The sequence below is a fragment of the Callionymus lyra genome, chromosome 7 (assembly GCF_982586985.1).
Source record: "Callionymus lyra chromosome 7, fCalLyr1.hap1.1, whole genome shotgun sequence".
NCBI classification, from domain to species: Eukaryota; Metazoa; Chordata; class Actinopteri; order Syngnathiformes; family Callionymidae; genus Callionymus; species Callionymus lyra.
Genome location: NC_141824.1, coordinates 10,067,338 through 10,086,954, shown reverse-complemented (window position 1 = coordinate 10,086,954; position 19,617 = coordinate 10,067,338). Strand labels below are relative to the sequence as shown.

Genomic DNA, 19,617 nt, shown 5'->3' with positions numbered 1-19,617 from the left:
TACGGAAGATACGTTTGTACTCGTTTATTGCAGGAGTTACGATCTGAAAACCCAGCAATAAACGAAACGGCAACCATTTTATTTTATACTATTCAAATGCATGTTGACCTCATAATCCCTACTTTCACTCATAAACCTTTCCTGATCCGTCATAAACATTTTCCACATCACACGGTTTAAACAGTCTTAAAAACCTGCATCATTGTAACAGAAAATGAGTCATGAATACTCACCTCGTGAAATATCTTTAGAGCTGCTGATTCCACTTTCTTTTACGAACTGAAACGTAAACCTTCGTCTTCCTCTGGCACCTGGTTGCAGCGTCGGATGTCGAAGGCGCTAAACGTTTACTGGACATGAGGCTTGAGATAAATTCAACGTTAAGCATGAAGAAAAGAAACACTTCACTGTGATCAACACTACATTAAAACAGCGAAAGCGATCAGGAATCAATAAAAAAAACCTACAGTTTCAGGCCATGACGTCACTCGGCCAGACACAGAACCGTGTCATTCACTGACCCAAAACACAGTGGGTCGATCCATACAGTAGGACTTCGACATAGACTTGTCGCAAATAATTTAAACTTGCATCACTTTACGCAAACAATAACAATAAAAAAAAAAACCTATTTTAAGGAAAGACTGTGGCTCTACAAAAATCTGACCCACATGACTTAAAGAGAATCACTTTATTTGATGTTTTAACTTTTTCGCTTGAAAACTGTGACCTGAGTTTTCGGGACATGATGGATTCACGGATATCGACCAGAAGGGTCGAAGAGTTTCAGATCTTATTAAAGGCGGCGACGTCGACAGACTGGACGAGGTCCTCGAAGGCGACGATGGCCTCCTCCAGCTGGTCGGTTCCCACCTTGTCGTCCTCCACCACGCATCCGATCTGCAGCTTCTTGATCCCGTAGCCCACGGGCACGAGCTTGGACTGACCCCACAGGAGCCCGTCCATGCTCACGCCGCGCACCCTCTCCTCCATCTGGGCCATGTCGGTCTCGTCGTCCCACGGTTTGACGTCCAGCAGGATGGAGGACTTGGCGACGATGGCCGGCTTCTTGGACTTTCTGGCGGCGTACTCGGCCAGACGCTGCTCCTTCAGCTTCTCCGCTTCCGCCGACTCTTCCTCGTCGTCGTCCGAGCCGAACAGGTCGAGGTCGTCGTCTTCGTCGGTGGAAACGGCCGGGAGCAGGTACTTCTTCTGGGCGCCGGGGAGCTTCGCCCTGTCCCTCTGGAAAGACTTCACGTGGTTGTACCAGCGCAGGACGTGACAGAAGTTGTTGGACGGAATCGAAGGGATGGAGTCCAGCAACTCCATGTCCGCCTGGGAGGCCACGAATCCCTCCACGTAGCTCTTATCGGCCAGGAAGTGGTCCAGCGCGCTCAGACCTGCGTCGGCGCTCATGTCTCCAAACACCGTGTTGGTGGAGACCGGACGGGAAGCTTCTTGTGCTGGTCGGAAGTTCTTCTTCGTCGCCTCCCGCAGGGGGACGTCATGCGTGAGCAGGGTCTCTGCCGTGTGCCCACTGAAAGAACCAAGGCAACAGAGGAACAGGAAGTGAGTCATACACTCTAACTAGCGTGGACTCACTCCAATAGGCACACGCCCACACGCAGACTGGAATCTCACGCCGTTAGTTCTTCATCTTTCATTCACAGAACAAAAAAAACGGGTCAACACAAGACACAAGATTCTCTCATGCAAGCCTTTTTATGGTTGAGATGAAAAGAAGCAAATCACAGGAAAGGCTCGATGTCCATCTCCAGGGCCGAGCACGGCAGGGTCAGCTCGAAGCGGTTGATGACGTCGGGGTGCAGGACTCCCAGGCGGCCCACGCTCTTCCCCTGGACCAGGATCTCGGCACAGCGGCCCGGGAAGAAGGCGGAATCTGGAAGTGGAAGCAGAGAGGCCGTGATTGCGGCGGGAAGAGAGGAGGAGCGAAGATTCCCTGAGGCGCGTTTGCATCACGCAGACAAAATCTCGCCGCAGTATCTCCATGAGCAACACACTGAACTAGATTGCGGAGCAGGAGTTTCAAATTACATCATAAAAGGGGCCAAGAACTTTTGACAAAATGTCTACGGTGGTTCCTTTCATTTATCGCCGGGGTTATGTTGTGAAAAACTCCAGCATTAAACAAAATCATCAAAGTAGTTATCAATTTATTTGTTGTTCATTTCATCTCATCTCAACAACCCGCTCAGTTACAGTGACGGCTCCCCGCCCAGCCAACCAATCACAGACGTAGAATAGAGTCTCATAGCGATATAATTTTTTCGTACTTTGACAACCTTAATTATCTCCGTCTTTGTCTCCACAAAATTACTTCAGATTTACTTTTATTTAAAGTAAATGTTGCAATTGGTAAGCTGTACCTCATCTTCAATACTTGGCTTCTTTATACGTCACATTATATCAACATGAATTTATGAAACATCCACTTTCAACCAACCACATAAAATGACATGAGATTCACATACAGTATTTGTCCGTCAGTGTAAACACTCGACAGTTACAGATCAAGTGAACTTGTAATTTTGACAATAGATGTTTTTTTTTGTAAATTAACTACTCAATGGATAGAGAAGCAAACGGGCCGACGAGTAAAAGGTCATAAAAATAACCGTTAATTCACTTAAATTGTGTGTATAAATAACTTTGTTTTATTGATTATCAAGGAAAATAAGGAAAACACAAACTATATTTGACTTTTTATCTGATACAATCTACAGTGAAATTCTTCAAAATATTTCTGGAGCCAGATGGCTTTCTTACTTCATCAACATTTCCTTAATTTTGTTTTTCCAATTATTTGGTGAACAGACAAACTTCTTGAGGTAACAATGTAAGCAATTGAGATGGATTTTTGAGGCTTCATGATACTGTGTTATTTTTCAAAGCTCAGTAGGTGGCGCTGTCATTTTAAAGATGATGGTGTTTTATTGAATAAAGGGTTTATGACTACAGTAACATATAACAGCTTTTTAAAAAATGAAAAACCGCATCAGCCGTTACATTAAACCGCTACCAACCCATCACTAGTAAGCACCGTTATCTTTCTTTTAATTATTGAATTAAAAATGTCGGACAAACATCATAACATCGCCTCTAGAATTCAACTCAACAAAAGAAAGCTTCAACGATGCGTTGGGAGTCACGGATGGAAGTATCACATAGAATTTCTGACTCCGTCACTCTTCGGCAAGTTTTACTTTCCACCAGTTCTAGTCTGAAAACCTTCTGACAGTTTCCTGCCGACACGGACTGGTCTGAGGTCTGTCAGACAGCCGCCTGATGAAGCGAGCTTCCACACGCGGACGGTGAAAACCCTCGTGTTCATGCGAGAGGCGTCGACAGACTTGACAGATTTAACGAGATACAAGAGGTTGCCATGACAACAATGGCACACAAAAGAGGCAAAAATCTCCCATAGTGCATCGCTTCTTCCCACGCCGACAAGTTCCATATCCAAACTCTGGGATGTTCGATCGCTGCATGGATGTAATTGAGCAAACGCAGGGCAGAGAGTTCCGAGCTCACGTGTGAAGACGGAGAAACTGAAGATCTGTTATCTTCTCTCATTTCCTTTGTGCCAGTCGAGTTCATCAAACTGGCTTTTGCTTACGTCTGGAGCGGACGTCACCGACTTGTGTCATGAGCAGGATGTCATGGCAACTATATAAATAGATGCTGGTACATCTTAACTTTCCAATCAGTGGAGCCCGAGCACGTCACAGCGCACCGAGAGAGAACGTTCTGTTCGGCCGACAGGTTGGAATTGAAAAATGTGGAAAAACCCGCTCATGAATAGACTTTCACGGTCAACAAATAGATGTGATTCGTGTAAGATTTAAAGAGAATTGTTACTTAACTATGTCCATTTGTTACCTGGATCATGTTCCTAATTTACAATAAAACCTTGAAATAGAACAAACAAAAAGCTTCATTCATTCAGCAAAGTCCTTCTCCGTGGCCCGACAGATGATCAATCATATTAGATGAATGTTCATGTAGATATTGTTACCTACAAACGTTTTTGTCAATGGAATTGTTGTTGTACAAACCATCCTTAAACATTGCATTTTGAGTTTGTGAATCAATAAGGTTCTCGGAGTCAAAGACTAACATCATTTTTGAGTCATAAAATATAATTAAAGATGAGCACAAAGTTGTGTAACATCTGCACATAACTGATATCCCTCAATGTCCGACCATCAATCTCACCTCTGCTTTAACTTTTATCTGTGCATTAACTTTTTTCTTTGTTTATATTCTGTTTATTAGTTAATTATTTAAGTTTGTGGATTATTTATTTTCTTGAATGTCCGTTTAAGTCTTTAATTGTTTTAAGTGTTTAATGTCTGTTGTTAAGTATTCATGTTTTGCATCATGGGTCAGAGAGGAAAACTATTTCATTCATGCTGTACGTCTTAATACATGCATATTTGACAATAAAAGAACTTGACTTGATATTCATCTCTTCTCCACCACGTGCCAACAGGTCTTGCCGCTCATCGGTGGATCCTCTGCATCGCAAACACATCGTCAGACTTTGGCCGAGTGGCTTGTTGTCGAAGTTGCTCGTCTGCCGAGCGTGTAACGAGCGGCGAATTAAATTACTGTTCCCATCTGTCACACATTCTCTTCCGACACCCAGAGGACGGCTCGCTGTACCAGCATCAGAGCATCCTTTGCACACAAAACCCCATAATGACTATGTTAAAAAAAAAAGAAGTTAGTTTCTAAAATTGTTGCAAATGTATTTAAAAATAAAAAAACCTGATACAATCACGTGTACGTAAGTTTTCACAGCCTTTGTCTTAAAGCTCAATATTCACAATTTGGAAAGACACACACACACACACACACACCGGTCTTTACAAGGTCCCAGAGTTGACAGTGCAAAAATAAAGCAGGAAGACTAAGGAATTTTCTGTAGACCTCAGAGTCAGGATTGTCTCGAGGCACAAGGCTCTGCTGATTGTAAGGTTCCAAAGTAAGTAAGTAAGTCATTTGTATTTGTAGAGCGCTTTTCCAGACCAGGGTCACAAAGCGCTTAAACAATCAAAATAATATTCAATAAAGTATATACTTTAAAAGGTCAAGATAACACCAAGACAAACACAAGAGTTCCAGAAAATCAAGGAAAAGCCTGCACGAATAAAAATGTCTTAAGATGTTTCTTGAAGGAGTCAGTCGACAAAGAGCACAATATTCTCCATCATCTGGACGTATAAGAAGTTTGTAACCACCAGGACCTCTTCGTAGAGCTCCATCTTTTCTCTTGAGAGGGAACCATCTAGAAGGACAACCATCTCTGCAGCATCCACCAATCGGGCCTATATAGTAGAGCGGCCGGACAGTAAATGGTTTGACGAAAAGGACTCTCACACTATAAGAAACAAAATTCTCTGGTCTGATGAGACAAGAATTGTACTTCTTTTGTGAGTATCAAGCGTCATAAATGGAGGAAACCACTGCTCATCACCAGGCCAATACCATCCCTACAGCGAAGCACGGTGCTGGCGGAGTCATGTAATGGATACGTTTCATGCAGGAACTGTTCGACTAAAGATGAACGTACAGAGACGTCTCGGATCGAGGAGCCTTTCCTGACCTCATAGTGGGGCGACGGTTCATCTTTCAACAGGACAACGACTCTAAGCTCACAGCCAAGATATCGACGGAGCGTCTCACTGTCCTCGAGTGGCCCGGTCAGAGCCCCACCCTGAATCCATGTGGACATCTCTGGAGAGATCTGAGCATCGACGCTTCCCATTCGACCGGAAGGGAGCCCGAGACGTACGGCAGAGAGGAACGGACGAAACTGGGACGCACCTGGCATCTTATTAAAATGACTTGAAACCGTAATTGCTGGTAAAAAGGCATCAACAAAGTATTCCTATTAGTTTTTTTAAAAGGTTAAGATTTAATACATTTGCAAAAAAATAAATAATAAATTGTCATTATGGGGGTGTCGTGTGTAGAATTTTGATAGAAATAGATTAGTTAAATCTTGCAATAAGGTGGTAATGTGGAAAAGTGAAGTGCACTACATACTTTCCAGATATACTGTAAAATTCTGAAAATATTTACGCGCGTGTCCACCTGATCTTAATGTCTTGGACACTCAAACCTCTAGACAAAACATATCGCAGATGAACATGTATACCAGTGGTTCCCAACTTTTTTTGCCGGTTCAATGTCGGGATTATATTCACGAGCCGATGCTCAGATAGATAACAGTAAAAACACAATAGCATGACCTGCAAAAAAACTACAATTAGATGCATGGAAAAAAAAACATCTCACGATAATGCTGAATCAGCAAAAGCTCTGGACAACAAAATGTGTATTTGCATCTATGTTTGTTTGATTGTATGACGACGATAATGTTCTGTATGTGCGAGTTGATGATGTTAGAGACTTTGTGCCAATGTTTACTACAATGCATTACTTATATGGAATGAGGAAGTATTGTTTCTAGAGTTTGTGTTTTACTCATTTTCACTAGTCAAGAGTCACACGCTAATGTTATTTCAGATAAAAGATGTTCCCCTTTTTCTAAATGAAACACCGTTAAGGTAGTGATAATAAATACAACCGGACCAGGGGTTGGGGGACCACTGACGTATACAACTCAAATATGAGTGGAAGTTTTCACTTTAAACAAGAGGTATTTGTCACTATTCCTTTCACAAAAAGTTACAAGTGCTTTGTAAAACGCGATAACTCCATCACTCATGTTGGTCAAATATTAGGCTTTGAAAAACCATCTAGAAATATTCACGTTTTTAAACCGTTCCGTGGAACTTCAGATCTCCCGTCACGCCTGGTCGTCCGATATATTCAAAGCACTAACACGACTGGCGTTGACAGGAAATGAGAGAGAGTCTTTCACCTCCCACCTCTGTTCCTGCGCTTCCTCATAAGCAATTAACCTTCCGCAACTTTTCCATCCCGTCTGCCGCGGTGTCGGGTCTGGCCGACGTCCCCATGATTAAATATTGCTCCGAGTCGCAGCGTCTTCAAATCCAATTAAAATTGTGTTCAAATGATTGACAGGAATTGCTCTGGAATCTCATAACGAAAGTCTTTCTTTTTGCGGTTGACGCTACTACACCTATGTTGTTGAATAGGTAACTTTGGATGAGCCGACGTCACTTAACCCCACTTAGAAAATAAATCTATAAAGGCTCAACACTCGGAGGTCAATTATCGGAAAAACCCGCGAGTGAGTGGACACGCCGGCCTGGATTGGACACACTTGTTAAGTGGAACGTGTGCATCTGTTTCTTAAATGACTTTTCCTACCGCAGACTCCTTATTCCGCCAAAACCCTGGATGACCTTCCGGCCCCTCTTAGGCCGCTCGCGGTGATGGACGCGTCCAGCGGTGTGTGTCCGGTGAGCTCTCAGGCAAAGGGGTCACGGCCTCGTAATGGGGTTAGAGGACATGGTGACATATGTGGAGGTGGATTAGACTAATGTGTGTGATGAGTGGAGAAGGTAAGAGAGGTGTGTGTTCAGGTCGACCAACGATTCCTGTTCTCTCGTACTGTAATCCCAGCGCCACACACTGTCATTCTGGTCTCACCCTTCTCTTTCCTCCCCGAGTCTAAATCCATTCGCTCCACTGACTTCCTCCCTCCCCTCTCTTGGCTGATACTTGAGCACATTGATTTGCAGTCCGAACGGATTGCAGAGTAGATTTTCTGCAGCGTGACCTTGGCGCATGGAGACAAGAGGAAGTCTGGGTATAAAAAGGAGGGAGTATGGAGGGAGAGAAAGTGCAGCGAGGGAATCTAAATCTTTCATTATCCGGGTCCGATTATAAAGCAATGCTCATCTGGACACCGGGGACTGGGGTCACCTCCAGATTACTAATCTGTGCCGATTATTTTTAAATGCTTAAAAAATACAATTTAAAAAGAGGTTTTCTTTTTTTTAAATTCAATCTGATCCACCAGTCGGTTTTCAGGACAAACAGTCAATATCACTCTCTGCTGGCATCTAATTTAACTTTACAACTTAACTTCCAGAGAGGATTCTTTGACCCCTTTTCAAAACCAACTCGGACTTGTCAGCAAAGAATGAATGGAACTCAGAGTTTTATTTTTTAATCCTTAGTAAGCATACGTGAGAAGAACCAGAAAGAATATAAATCAATTTAAATCAACAGATTAATGTAGACAAAAAGATTCTTGGAACAGTAAAATGATCACGTCAACTACAATTAATTTATAACATATTTATTAAATGTTATATTTTACTGTTACCATTTGCAAGTTGCCTTTTTTCAATCTGTTGTTTTGGGGCGTTTCTGTTCTTCTGTTTGAGTTGTCGAGGTGAAAACGATGGTCATTCACACTCTGGAGTAGATATTCATTGTTCTGGTCAATAGTTTATTTGTTTTATTGATGGTTTAACTTGCAGGACATTTAAAGACTTGAAGTTTGAGGTTCATTTTTTTTAATGATTTTAAGAATACACACGATTATCCCCCCCTGCTGGTGGAAACTAAAGGTTGCAGCAACGATGCAGTTCTACCTTTTGCTGCATTTGAGACTCAAAACAACACGTGTATCCACGACCTGCCTTTATTTTTATTTGTCAATCTTTTGATCTGACACAAAAATTAGTTCACATTTAAAAATCCAACCAAATTTGAGACCTTTTCTCATTCATTAAAAAAAGAATTATTATTCAAAAATAAAAAATAATCACTTTTTTTCATCTCTTGACTCAGTTATTGCACAAATAGTCAAAGGAGAAGTTGAGAATACTACACAATATCATATAGCTCAGCAGGCGTTCGGAAATGTTCTTATTGATTATAGAATAAACACAAAAGACCAAAGTTCTGTTTCACATTCACCAGCAGAACCGTTTGCATTAATGACCTCATAGGATCAAAACATTCTCCTCCCGAAGCCGAACACGGTCGAGCCGAAGAGTAAACCAGACGTGACAGGCGTCACATTTCCGTGCGACCACGCCTTCACCGGGAGTTCATGGCTTCCCGTTCCCACGTCAACATGAATTAAGGTGAACAGACCGAGAACATTAAACTCTTGCTGTTGATTATGTGCCATCGATGGAGGTGCTGACGCGACCAAACACGGAGCTGAACCGATATCGTGGAGAAAAAAAATAACTCAGGCATATTCATTTTAAAGATAATTAGGAATGACAACTTGGATTATAAAAATCACTTTGTTTATGAGTTTCTTTAAAGATAATGTATCCAACAAGTCAGTGTAGGTTCATCCACAGACAAACACCTATGTTTACTTCATTATATACATTAATTATAGCGTTGTTTTCATTGACAATAACATTTTTAAACATTACATTTTTTAACTCACTTAATGTATACATGCAATACAATTAAGATTCATTTTAGACTAAAAAGAATGGAAGGAATATTATTTTTTAAATGAACCAGTTATTTTAGAAGATACATTTGTCACTGATACTAGTTTTTACACTTGCAGGGAAGGAAGGTAAATACGTCAAAAAGATGTAAACTATATAATAAACTTGAATATAATTACAATTAAAAAAAAACTGTTTTGTTATATTGTGTAATCTTGTGTTTGAATAGATGAACAAAGTTTATTAAACAAAAAAAAGAGGTAAATTCTACATTTAAGTGCTCCTTTCATACATCTTTTACAGCTCAAAAATCAACAAAATAAATCATATTCTTGTATTCATAAAACTATACTCAAGTTTCATTTAAGTTTAATCAATTACATTGACCTTTGCCCCTTCATTGTTTCTCATTCATGACGAGAGGTTTCGACGTTTAGACTAGAAAAAGAGCCTCTTCACACAGTGACCTTCAGCGAGTGGACTGAAAACATCAGAGGACACTTCAAAAGCATTTTTTTCAATAAATGTTAGAACATGAGTTATGAAGACCTTCACAAGTGTTTAAGGGTGATTTGGGGAAAATGATGGTCTGTCAAAAAGCCATCTTGAATCAAAGGAGACAGAAAAATGACCTTGAAGTAGATTCTTCTAAATAGTTGCCTTAAGCATAATTCAAACTGTATAGATTTTAGAGCTCAACGATTAATCGCGATATAGTCGTGATATTCAAAAATGCGATTATTCTATCGCAGAGGTTGCGATTTTATTGAATGTTCATTTAATTTTCGAGCCGTAAAAATGAGCGCAGAAAGCGGAGAGAGACGCTTCAACCCGTTGATCAGTGACGGCTAGAGAAGCTAAAGAGCAGCAGAAGAAACAAACGATGGTGCTTTCAACAACTTTTTCATCCTGACATCGGTTTGTAGATTTGAATCCAGAAGTGTATCTCATGACATATCCGTCTGTGCGCGCTGCACTAGTCTTCGCCTGTGTGCGTGTGTGTGTGTTTGTGTGTGCTCATCAAAGTTACATTATGCAATCACACAATTCAAATTGTGTAAATAATCATATATTATTGTGTATGACAGGAAATGCACTTAAACACACGAGAAACTGTGCAAAAACATGCAGTAATAAGAAGAATGACTGACTAGTGTTTTCACTTTCCTTTACTCTGAAGTTTGTATGATTTATTATTGACTCATGAATATAAATGTTTACATCACACTTTTAAAAATAGTTAGTATTTGCAGTGAATATGTTAGGTTTCTTTACTAAATAATTAGAGTAACTAAATCAAGGGAGAAGGTTTATTCCCTTTATTTTTAAGGTGTGCTTAAGTTGTATCATAAAATATCATAAAAATTACTTAAGAACTTTATCTTGAGAATTAAAGAGAAATAAATTGTAATGTAAAGTGAATCATTTATTCCATTACATTTAAAAAATGCATAAAAAAGAGGACATGGAAAAAGTTATTGCAATCACAATATTTCGGAAAATAATGTCAATTAAATTATTTTAAATAATCATTCAGCCCTAGCCTTAAGCATAATTAAAACTGTATATATTTAGTGCAGATCAAGATAAATAGATTCAACTATCTACTCACACCAGGATCAGAACATACCTAAAAGTTAGCCATTACATCAAATGATTGACTTTTCCACTAAAATAGTTTCTAAACAATTTGCAAGACAATTTTCTTATTCATTTAAAACCGATTTTAGTTTTCAAATTATACTTTGCTGCTCATTCTGGATTCTCCCAACAACGACATTCTTGATACTCTGTGGTCTTCAGATTTGAATAATAAGGGGAATAACAACGACCGCACCACCATGCTGCTCAGATCTGTGGACTTTAACATTTACATTTATAATATCGGTCATGCAATAAAATATGTCCCACTACATGTTGATATTTGGTTAAAGTATAAGGTGACATTAAACCACTTTAATTGCTTTGTCTCAATTAAAAAAATGAAAGAAGAAAAACTCAAAACTGCAGGGTTCAGACAATTGCTGGCACACATTGAGTGGGAAAAGGTTCTTGGTCTCAAAATCCTCTTCAGCTATTCCGAGGATCGTTGGCTCATAATTTATTTTTACTCACAGTGCTCCATTATATAAGCAACTTGATTGTTTGTTTTTTTGAACAGCAACAGGAAAGAAAAAGTGATAATAAGATGAACTCTTAGTCCTGTTCTCTTTCAACTTCTTGGTAAAATGTCATTAATTATCGTCGGTAATTGAATTAAAAAAAATAAACGGATGCGAGGGAAATAAGCAACCAACTAAATAATTGTATTATAAACTGTAAAAAAACAAATGAAATACAGGTTGCTTAAACAATACTCATCAACATTAAGGTATTTAAACTAATTTAAATCCATCATGTATAGGTGACAGAAATAACGGTAACAACACAACGACCTGGATTTGTGTGTGGAACCATGAAGCAGCTTTAGCTCAGATCAGATTTAATCTGTAGAATATTTCCTTTTTTTATGTTGAACTAAATGGATTTTTCACATGAGCATTCATTGATCTTACCGTCCGTGACCTGGATGTGGTATCCCTCGCCTCGCCCGGGTTTCATCTCCAGCAGCTGCATGGTGCGGTCCAGCAGGCCGTGGATCACCTCGAAGCCCGGGTTCTTGTTGTAGTAGACGGCACAGAAGCGCCGACTGTTCCTCGCTCCCACATCTGGCGGCGCGAGAGGAGGGGGGGGTTAGAAAGCAACGACACTCCAACCACACAAGAGTATAATAAGTAGAGATAAGATATAGTTAAAAAAAAACTGTTTTTTATTCGTCGTCCTTCTTATCCGTCTACGAGTTGGAATTAAATCAGTGGATGAAAATCAAAATGAAAGTTGCAACATTTGCTCAAACAAAACACGAATGACCAAGAAATTTAGCGACAAAATAAAAAGATTATTATCTTGAAACCATCATACTTTATCTTCCCTTTGTCTACATACTGTGATTTCACTTTTCTCTACAGTACACCAGGAGTGATTCTTCCAGATTGTTATGCAACACATGAACAGGATTCTCTTCACTCTTCAACTCCTATACTTCCCACCTTTACTGTCATCCTTCAGCACCACGTCAGAGATCTCGAACAGCTTGAGGGGAAGAGGCATCTTCCTGTTGGCTGCGATGGTCTTCAGCAGGCCTGGCAGCAGAGTGGTGCGCGCCACCTAGTGGAGAAACAGCGGAAAACAGAAAGATCTTAAAATTGATACGATTGAAGAAGTTTTATTTATTTGTACACTATATACACACATTTCTTTCCAAATGAGCCCAAATGAATGACTGAATGAAATCCCACCATCATATTTAATGTAAAATTTGAATTTTAAACCATAATCTTTGTTCATTTGAAATGGAATCAGGCCAGAAAGTTATAGAGTTAGAAAAGACAAATGAAGAAAAGTACATTTTAATTTGTGTTTGTAAGTGCAGCATTAATTTAAATGTATACGTTTGTTTTTATATTTTGATATTCCTAGAGGTTCTGATATGTATATAGTCTGTATTAAGTATTAATTTAAATCGTTCCCATTAGTTTCAAACTATGTTAGGTTTTTTTCTAATTTTTTTTAATTTATTTATTTCTTACTATTTAACGTATTGAATGCATGACAAATAGTCACACAATTATATATATCAACAATAAAATGTATTATTCATTCATCAGTTAAATTTTTTAAGGGGGTTATTGGACCAAACAATAAATTATAAGCATCAGAACAAACTCATAGATTGAGTGACTATTTCTCTAATAATTGTGTTTATCGCTTAGTAAGTAAGTTAGTTAGTAATAGTCATTTGTAAAGCGCTTTAACAATCAAAAACAATCCAAAGTTAAAATACATACTTTAAAAGATCAAGACGCATTAGACAAAAACAGCAATGTCAGAAAATCAGGGAAAAGCACAAATAAAATATCTTAAGACGTTTCTTGAAGGAGTCAGTAGATCATCAAACACAGAGATGGTTCCAAAGCTTAGGAGCAACAGTCTGGAAGGATTTCTCTCCTCTGGTCCTGAACTGTGTTCAAGAACCATCAGTAGATTCTGATCCGCAGACCTCAGAGCCCGAGCTGGGGTGCAAGTCTGGATCAGATCACTGATGGAAGGTCTGACCATGAATAGATCTGAATTATACACCTACAACATGTGCTTTAATGTTGAAATATAACTTATGTGCTCGCTTGTTACCTGGAACTCTGCAGTTTTGGGGTTGGAGATGTGGATGGCTCCGGTTTCCGAGATCTTCTTGCCCAGTTTGTCAGCGATATCTTCTTGAGAGCACTGTTAGAGCACACACATTAGACCTTCTGCTAACAGGAGAAGTTATAGTGCTAAATGAGTCTCACCAGAGCAAAGTTAAGAGCCTCCGTGAATCCAGCAGCAGCCATGTCTTGTCTCAACAGCTCTGTTAACTTGTTTATAGGGAACTGTGGGCGGAGATGAACAACATCACGGTTATCCAGTGCATCGACGGTAACACAGCGAGCCATCGAGCTATAATAATACCTGGTTGGCGACGGTGTACGTCCGTGGCGTGGTGCGGGGGATGTTGTTGAAACCGTACGCCATGGCCGCATCCTCCATGATGTCGCAGGCGTGGATGACATCGGAGCGAGTGGGCGGGATCTCCACCTCAATCTCGTCACCCACGCCCGTCGCCGACGAGCGCAGGCACATGCGGGTCAGAAGCTGTGCGATTTTATCGGTCGATTCACTGTTGAATACATATTTGTTTTTAATGATTAAAATAAAATGCGCTTTCTAGGGTTTGCATCTTTTTGGGGAATTTTAAGTTCTTTGAGGGATTTATTTAATCCATAAAACACGATCAAGGGCATTTTAGGTCCAGTCTTTAATATCTACAAATATTAACCAATTATCTTTGAAGATAACAGACCAAACGGCACTGCAGGCCGCTTTCACAAATTTGTCACTATTTAGTCATGATTTTATTTTGTTTATTAAATGATAATTATATTATATTCTGGGACACAAAATAACACTAATGTCAAAACTACAACCAGACAAAGTGGAAGTCAGCATAATATTGGCCTGTCAAACCTTTTAAGGTTTAAAATCTTTATCTTGATGCGTATGATGGTTTTAATATTTAACAAATCTAAAAACATGACGATCAACAGCCATTATAATCAACTATTCTTCACAATAGAACTTGATTAATTTGACCATTTTACTTACTTGATACCAACTTTGCGATTGACAAAATCACCAGACAGCATCTCTGTCCTGTATGGCAGCTCCTGGACATCAAAACAAGGTGATTATTAATAAATATCTAATAAAAGGCCATTACATCTAAAAAGTTAATAAAATAAATAAATATTAAAATACCGGATAAATGCAGATCTCTCCATTCGGACACACCACCTCAGCTTCCTCGACACTGCAGGAGGTACAGGAGTAACAACAAAATGACGTTAATCTTAAAGAGATTGTTTATTTAAAGCAAAGTCATTTCAATCAAGGATAAATCAAATACTACAGAGAGGTTGTTGCAAGACACCAAACGGTCAGTGCCTTGTCGATTTATCATCTTATTATTGCTTTATACTTGTCCAAGGTTAGATTGGTTGACATCAGTATACATTCTTTTTAATTCATACTACTCATTCTACTAGATAGATAAATACTTTGCAGAAATACTACTCCTATTATTATACGACGACTTCTACAGTCATTGTTCTACTACTTCGACTACTACTACCTCTATTACCAATTCTGCTACTAACACTATTCTAATATACTACTACTACCACGACTTCTACTACTACCTATACGTGTATTGTAGTACTTATAATTCTATTAAATATACTACTTCTACTGCTTATTTTACTTCTACTAATTCTTCTTTTTCCTCTTCTTTCTTTTCTTCTAAACCTTTTTCACTTTATTTTCAACATTTTCACAAAAGTCTTTATTCTTAATGCCATCATTTCAACCATTTCCACTCATTTTTACTTTAAATACTAATACTTTTAAGCATTTCAGTTTACAGATTCAGCATTGACACTGCATTTTCTTCTTGAAATGCAATTCTTCTCATTGACCATAATAGTGTTAATATATGGACACTGCCTAGAGCAGAGATAGTTCTACAGGATTGAGGACGTATTTTTCCCCAATTGGATTCTGGGAAAACAGCTCTACAATTGCTGCATGACTATAGTCCTCACATTATCTCTTAAATCAAATTACGGGTTTCACTTTTCAAGTCAGGTGACATTTCGCTTGTCACTTTAAACACTGCCTCATTTCTTTGTCCCGTTTTAATGCCCGTCTTAACAAAATTTAATAGATTATCGTGCATTTTAAAAGGCTGTATAATGAACATAAAGACTAGATATCATCATTTTATCCTTCGCTCCAATCTGGAAAAAAACTAATTTCTTGTGCAAAAATGTGTTTTATATACATTTGCAAATAAAAGTCATAGATTTTGGACAATAACATCCACTTATTATTTGCTACCGTTTGATAATATACGAAAATATTCATCTACAAAAAGCAAAAATGTGATCCAGAGTAAATAAAAGATAAAACACAACCCTATATAACAGTAACAATCTATAATATACATATAAAAAAAGAAGATTTAACACAATAACAACCGATAATGTCCGTCACTTACGTAAAAGGCTGTGAACAGTAACAACTGAACATGGTCACCATCATGTCCAGCACGATCTTAGCCTAAGAAAATACATGTTAGAAAGGAGATTTGAAGATGCACAAATCTGAAAGTTTAGCACAAAGTGGTACCTTGGTCAAGTCTGTAGCTGTGCACTCAATGAAGACGTTCTTTGTCTTCAGACTGATCTTTGAGTGGTCGCCTAGCAAAACAAGACATTATGGTAAATGTGGACATTTACAACTTATCAGACGATCTTTTCATGTAACCAAACAACACACCCACCATTGATAATCGGAGGCATGGACAAGACCACGCCGTTGCTGTCATAGATGACGGGGTAGACAGGTTTGTCTTCAATGATGTGGAGGTAATGCCTCAGGTGGGTGTCGGTCTGTGAACAACAGAAAGTGACGATTAATACAAGCAACTATTCAACACATTTCACAGAATAAAATTTCCGTTATACTATGCTTAGATGTTCACCTTGTAGAGGCTCATGAGCTGGGTGGCGGTGTACTCTTTGGTTTGATTAAGAGGTTTGAAACAGATGTCTCCTGGAGCTTTGGCTGTGTACGTGAAAGGACCCGAGATGGTGTCCAGGTCGTGGGTCCCGATTGCAACCAGGCTTCTCTTCCTACAATTGAAATATATTAAATATGATAATTTGCTAAACTAGAGATGGGATAACGTCATAATCATCAAGAATAACAGTTGAGAAAAAAGATTTTTAACAAGGCAAACATTTAGCATCACAGTAGGCAAGTTTAATGTTATTTTCAATATGCATCATCATGAATATTGTCAATATAAACTTCAATACAGCATCAAGCAGCGAGCTACAATAAAATTACACATTTATGACAAAGGAATTCTACCTGAACTTGTCTTTTCAATTGCTAAAAAAGGTTGTGTAAGGTGTAAGCTTGAACTCTGACCTGCAGATGTTCTGATGGAGCTTGTCCTGCAGCTCGATGAAGCTGTCATATCGGTCCTGCGTGAAGGTGATGTTCCTCAACACTGCAGCCACAGCGTGAGGCCGCACGGCTGCCGTCTGTTAGTAAAAGTGAAGAAGTTATTAGTGACTTAAACCTTGATTACAACGGTTGATATAAACACGGGAGAAGAAATTACCTCCTTAGTGATGATCAGCTTCTGACGCTCTCCATGAAGAGGTTTGATACGCTTGTATCGTGGCGCGTCGATCCTAAAATGCATATTATAAAGATGAGAAAATTTAAAATAAAAGACTTACCGATTGTCGGGAGGAAAATGGACTGATTTGATGTAAAAATTCTAGAATATTTTACGTTAAATAACAGGCTTAATGCCAAAAAAGTAATTTAAAACAATAGTCAGATGATTCTAAAGCAGTTCTCTCTAAACAAGTTTCTCTCGTGAGAGGATCCTGCTCCCTTTTATATAATAATATAAACTAACTTTTTTTAAACCACTTTATTTAACACTTCAACTCTCTACTTTAAAAAAAACTTCCATTACACTTAACAATATTTCTTCTTTTTTTTTTTTAACTGACAATGAAACTTGTCAATCATTCCAGTGTGAAAATAAAAAGCTGTCCATCCTGACTCACTTGTTCTTGAAGACTTGCAGTCCACGGACCAACCCTTCCAGACACAGCAGGTCATATCTGTTGGCCGGCACATCGAGCTTGTACAGGATGACGTCTGAAGCGTGAGCAGCCTTCGAGTCTCCCTGCTCGCGGCTGATCAATTCCTTCTCCGAGGTCTGAAAAAAACGAGAGCTTGTTTACAAAGATGATGCTCCAAAATGATGTTCAGTAATATATTATAAACAGATGCAAACAAACAAAAATGCAGTTATAATGAAGTTTAGGTAATTGAGACCAAGATTTTCAAACAGGCAATAAAGAAAGAAAGAGGCAGAGAGACAAGAAGAGGTGGAGAGAGAGAAGTTTCCAAAAACCACATGTAAATGTAATGAAGAAAAATACTCACAATTTCATCAAGTTCCAGTCCAAATTCAAAGCACAATTCATCAAACTCTTCATCAGCTGAAAAACAAGTGTCAGATCTCGATATTATTCTCGGTAATTGATCATTTTATTCGTTTTATTTTTTAATTTTACATTCATCACGTTGACCCTTGAACCATCCCAAATGTTGTTGTTGTTTTTCTTATGTGATAAATATTTATGCATTCGAATGAGTTAAAAATAAGGTTACACTTTTGGCTAACATGATTTTACTATAGTAAACTAAGCAGATACAATACAAATCCTTACGTGAATGTGCAAAAATACACAATCCTAAAAATGTATTATTGAATATAGGCAATAGTATTTAAGTTACGTTTGTTAAGTGTAAAGTGTTTTTTTGACAGCTGATGAAAGATGACGCAATACTGTGACATAAACTCAAAAACGGAATTGGACAACTATTGTTTTAATAAGTTGAAAATATCTGACCAATATTATTTCGCTTATTTGTTTATGTACTTTTGTACACGTACTAGGAAATACAAATGTTATTACGTCGCTTCACAGACAAACGTAAAGTTGCCATTGGTTTCATTGACTACGTGTTCAGGGAAACATTGAATAAATATTTTTGCTTCAACGCTTTTCAAAACATGTCTTATGTTGAGGGAGTAAAGTGTAAATATATAACTCACTGTATGTTCTTCCCAAAGCTTGAAAAAGAAGGTCCCTTTTAACACCGACGGTCGGCATGTTAGCTGTTAGCTGCTCAGCCCCGTGAAAGAGGACCAAAGCCGGCAGAAGCGTCCTCGAGATATGCCTGACTAAAATTCATTCGCAAATATATTTTAATGTAAAATAAAAAAAAAAAACACAAAAGAAAACATTTATATTTAATAAATAAAATAAAAATTGGGCTCATTATCGTTTAAAAAAAATCCACGTTATTTTACTTGTTTTAGCCACATATCTAGCGGTAAGATATTCATTTATGTGAAAATGTGTTTTATTTGTTCAGAAATCTTTGGAAGTTTTATAGGTTAAAATTATTATTAAGTATTTAAACAAAGGATTTATATGCAATACATTAACAGATATTGATGCATATTAAGCGCTAAAAAAGCATTTCCATGTTTACTTCAACATGTGTTTTCATAAATATTTCTGTATTTATTCTATAATGACTACCTTAGGTTTTCTTGAAATAAATGCATCAACAAAAGCAAATGTTATTATGGATTTATTTATATATATATTATATATATATGTATAATCTCATCTGGGTGAAACACACATTATAGAATTGTCAAATACACTCAAAAATGTTTTAACTTTAGTCTACTAAAATACACAATTTCAAATGTTATATGAAATTTAATTGTATTAATATTTTTATGATTTTTTTTAACGTCTGCTATGGTCTCTAACTTTAAATCTATTATTTATTTTGATTAAAGGTTAGGTTTGCATATAAACTGCAGATTTAAAGTGTATCATATAAAACAATATTTTCCATTTTTATCTGATTTTCGAACTCATCCTCTCTTTAATACTGACAGTTTTTACATACAGTATAT

At 38.1% G+C, this 19,617-nt stretch overlaps 1 protein-coding gene across 1 annotated transcript; it reads right to left on the bottom strand.

The window, feature by feature from the left end:
- Positions 1–676: 676 nt before the first annotated feature.
- farsb (phenylalanyl-tRNA synthetase subunit beta) lies at positions 677–18,841 on the bottom strand. Its single transcript, XM_087794971.1, has 18 exons — positions 18,736–18,841; positions 18,060–18,115; positions 17,675–17,829; positions 17,215–17,287; positions 17,019–17,134; positions 16,567–16,717; positions 16,366–16,474; positions 16,212–16,282; positions 16,081–16,142; positions 14,784–14,835; positions 14,631–14,692; positions 13,938–14,145; positions 13,778–13,858; positions 13,620–13,712; positions 12,479–12,596; positions 11,945–12,097; positions 1,753–1,900; positions 677–1,537 (listed from the first exon to the last, which is right to left on the bottom strand). Exons 1-18 carry the CDS (start codon positions 18,791–18,793, stop codon positions 787–789), a joined length of 2,517 nt encoding a protein of 838 aa, XP_087651097.1. The 5' UTR covers positions 18,794–18,841; the 3' UTR covers positions 677–786.
- Between the last annotated feature and the right edge of the window lie 776 nt (positions 18,842–19,617).

Excerpts from the sequence above, each read along its gene's own strand:
- farsb (XM_087794971.1), bottom strand. The coding sequence starts at position 18,793 with ATGCCGACCGTCGGTGTTAAAAGGGACCTTCTTTTTCAAGCTTTGGGA. Across the intron at positions 16,283-16,365 it reads CATGCCTCCGATTATCAATG|GCGACCACTCAAAGATCAGT; the intron begins GTGGGTGTGTTG and ends TTGTTTTGCTAG. Across the intron at positions 12,098-12,478 it reads GCTGAAGGATGACAGTAAAG|ATGTGGGAGCGAGGAACAGT; the intron begins GTGGGAAGTATA and ends TCGCGCCGCCAG.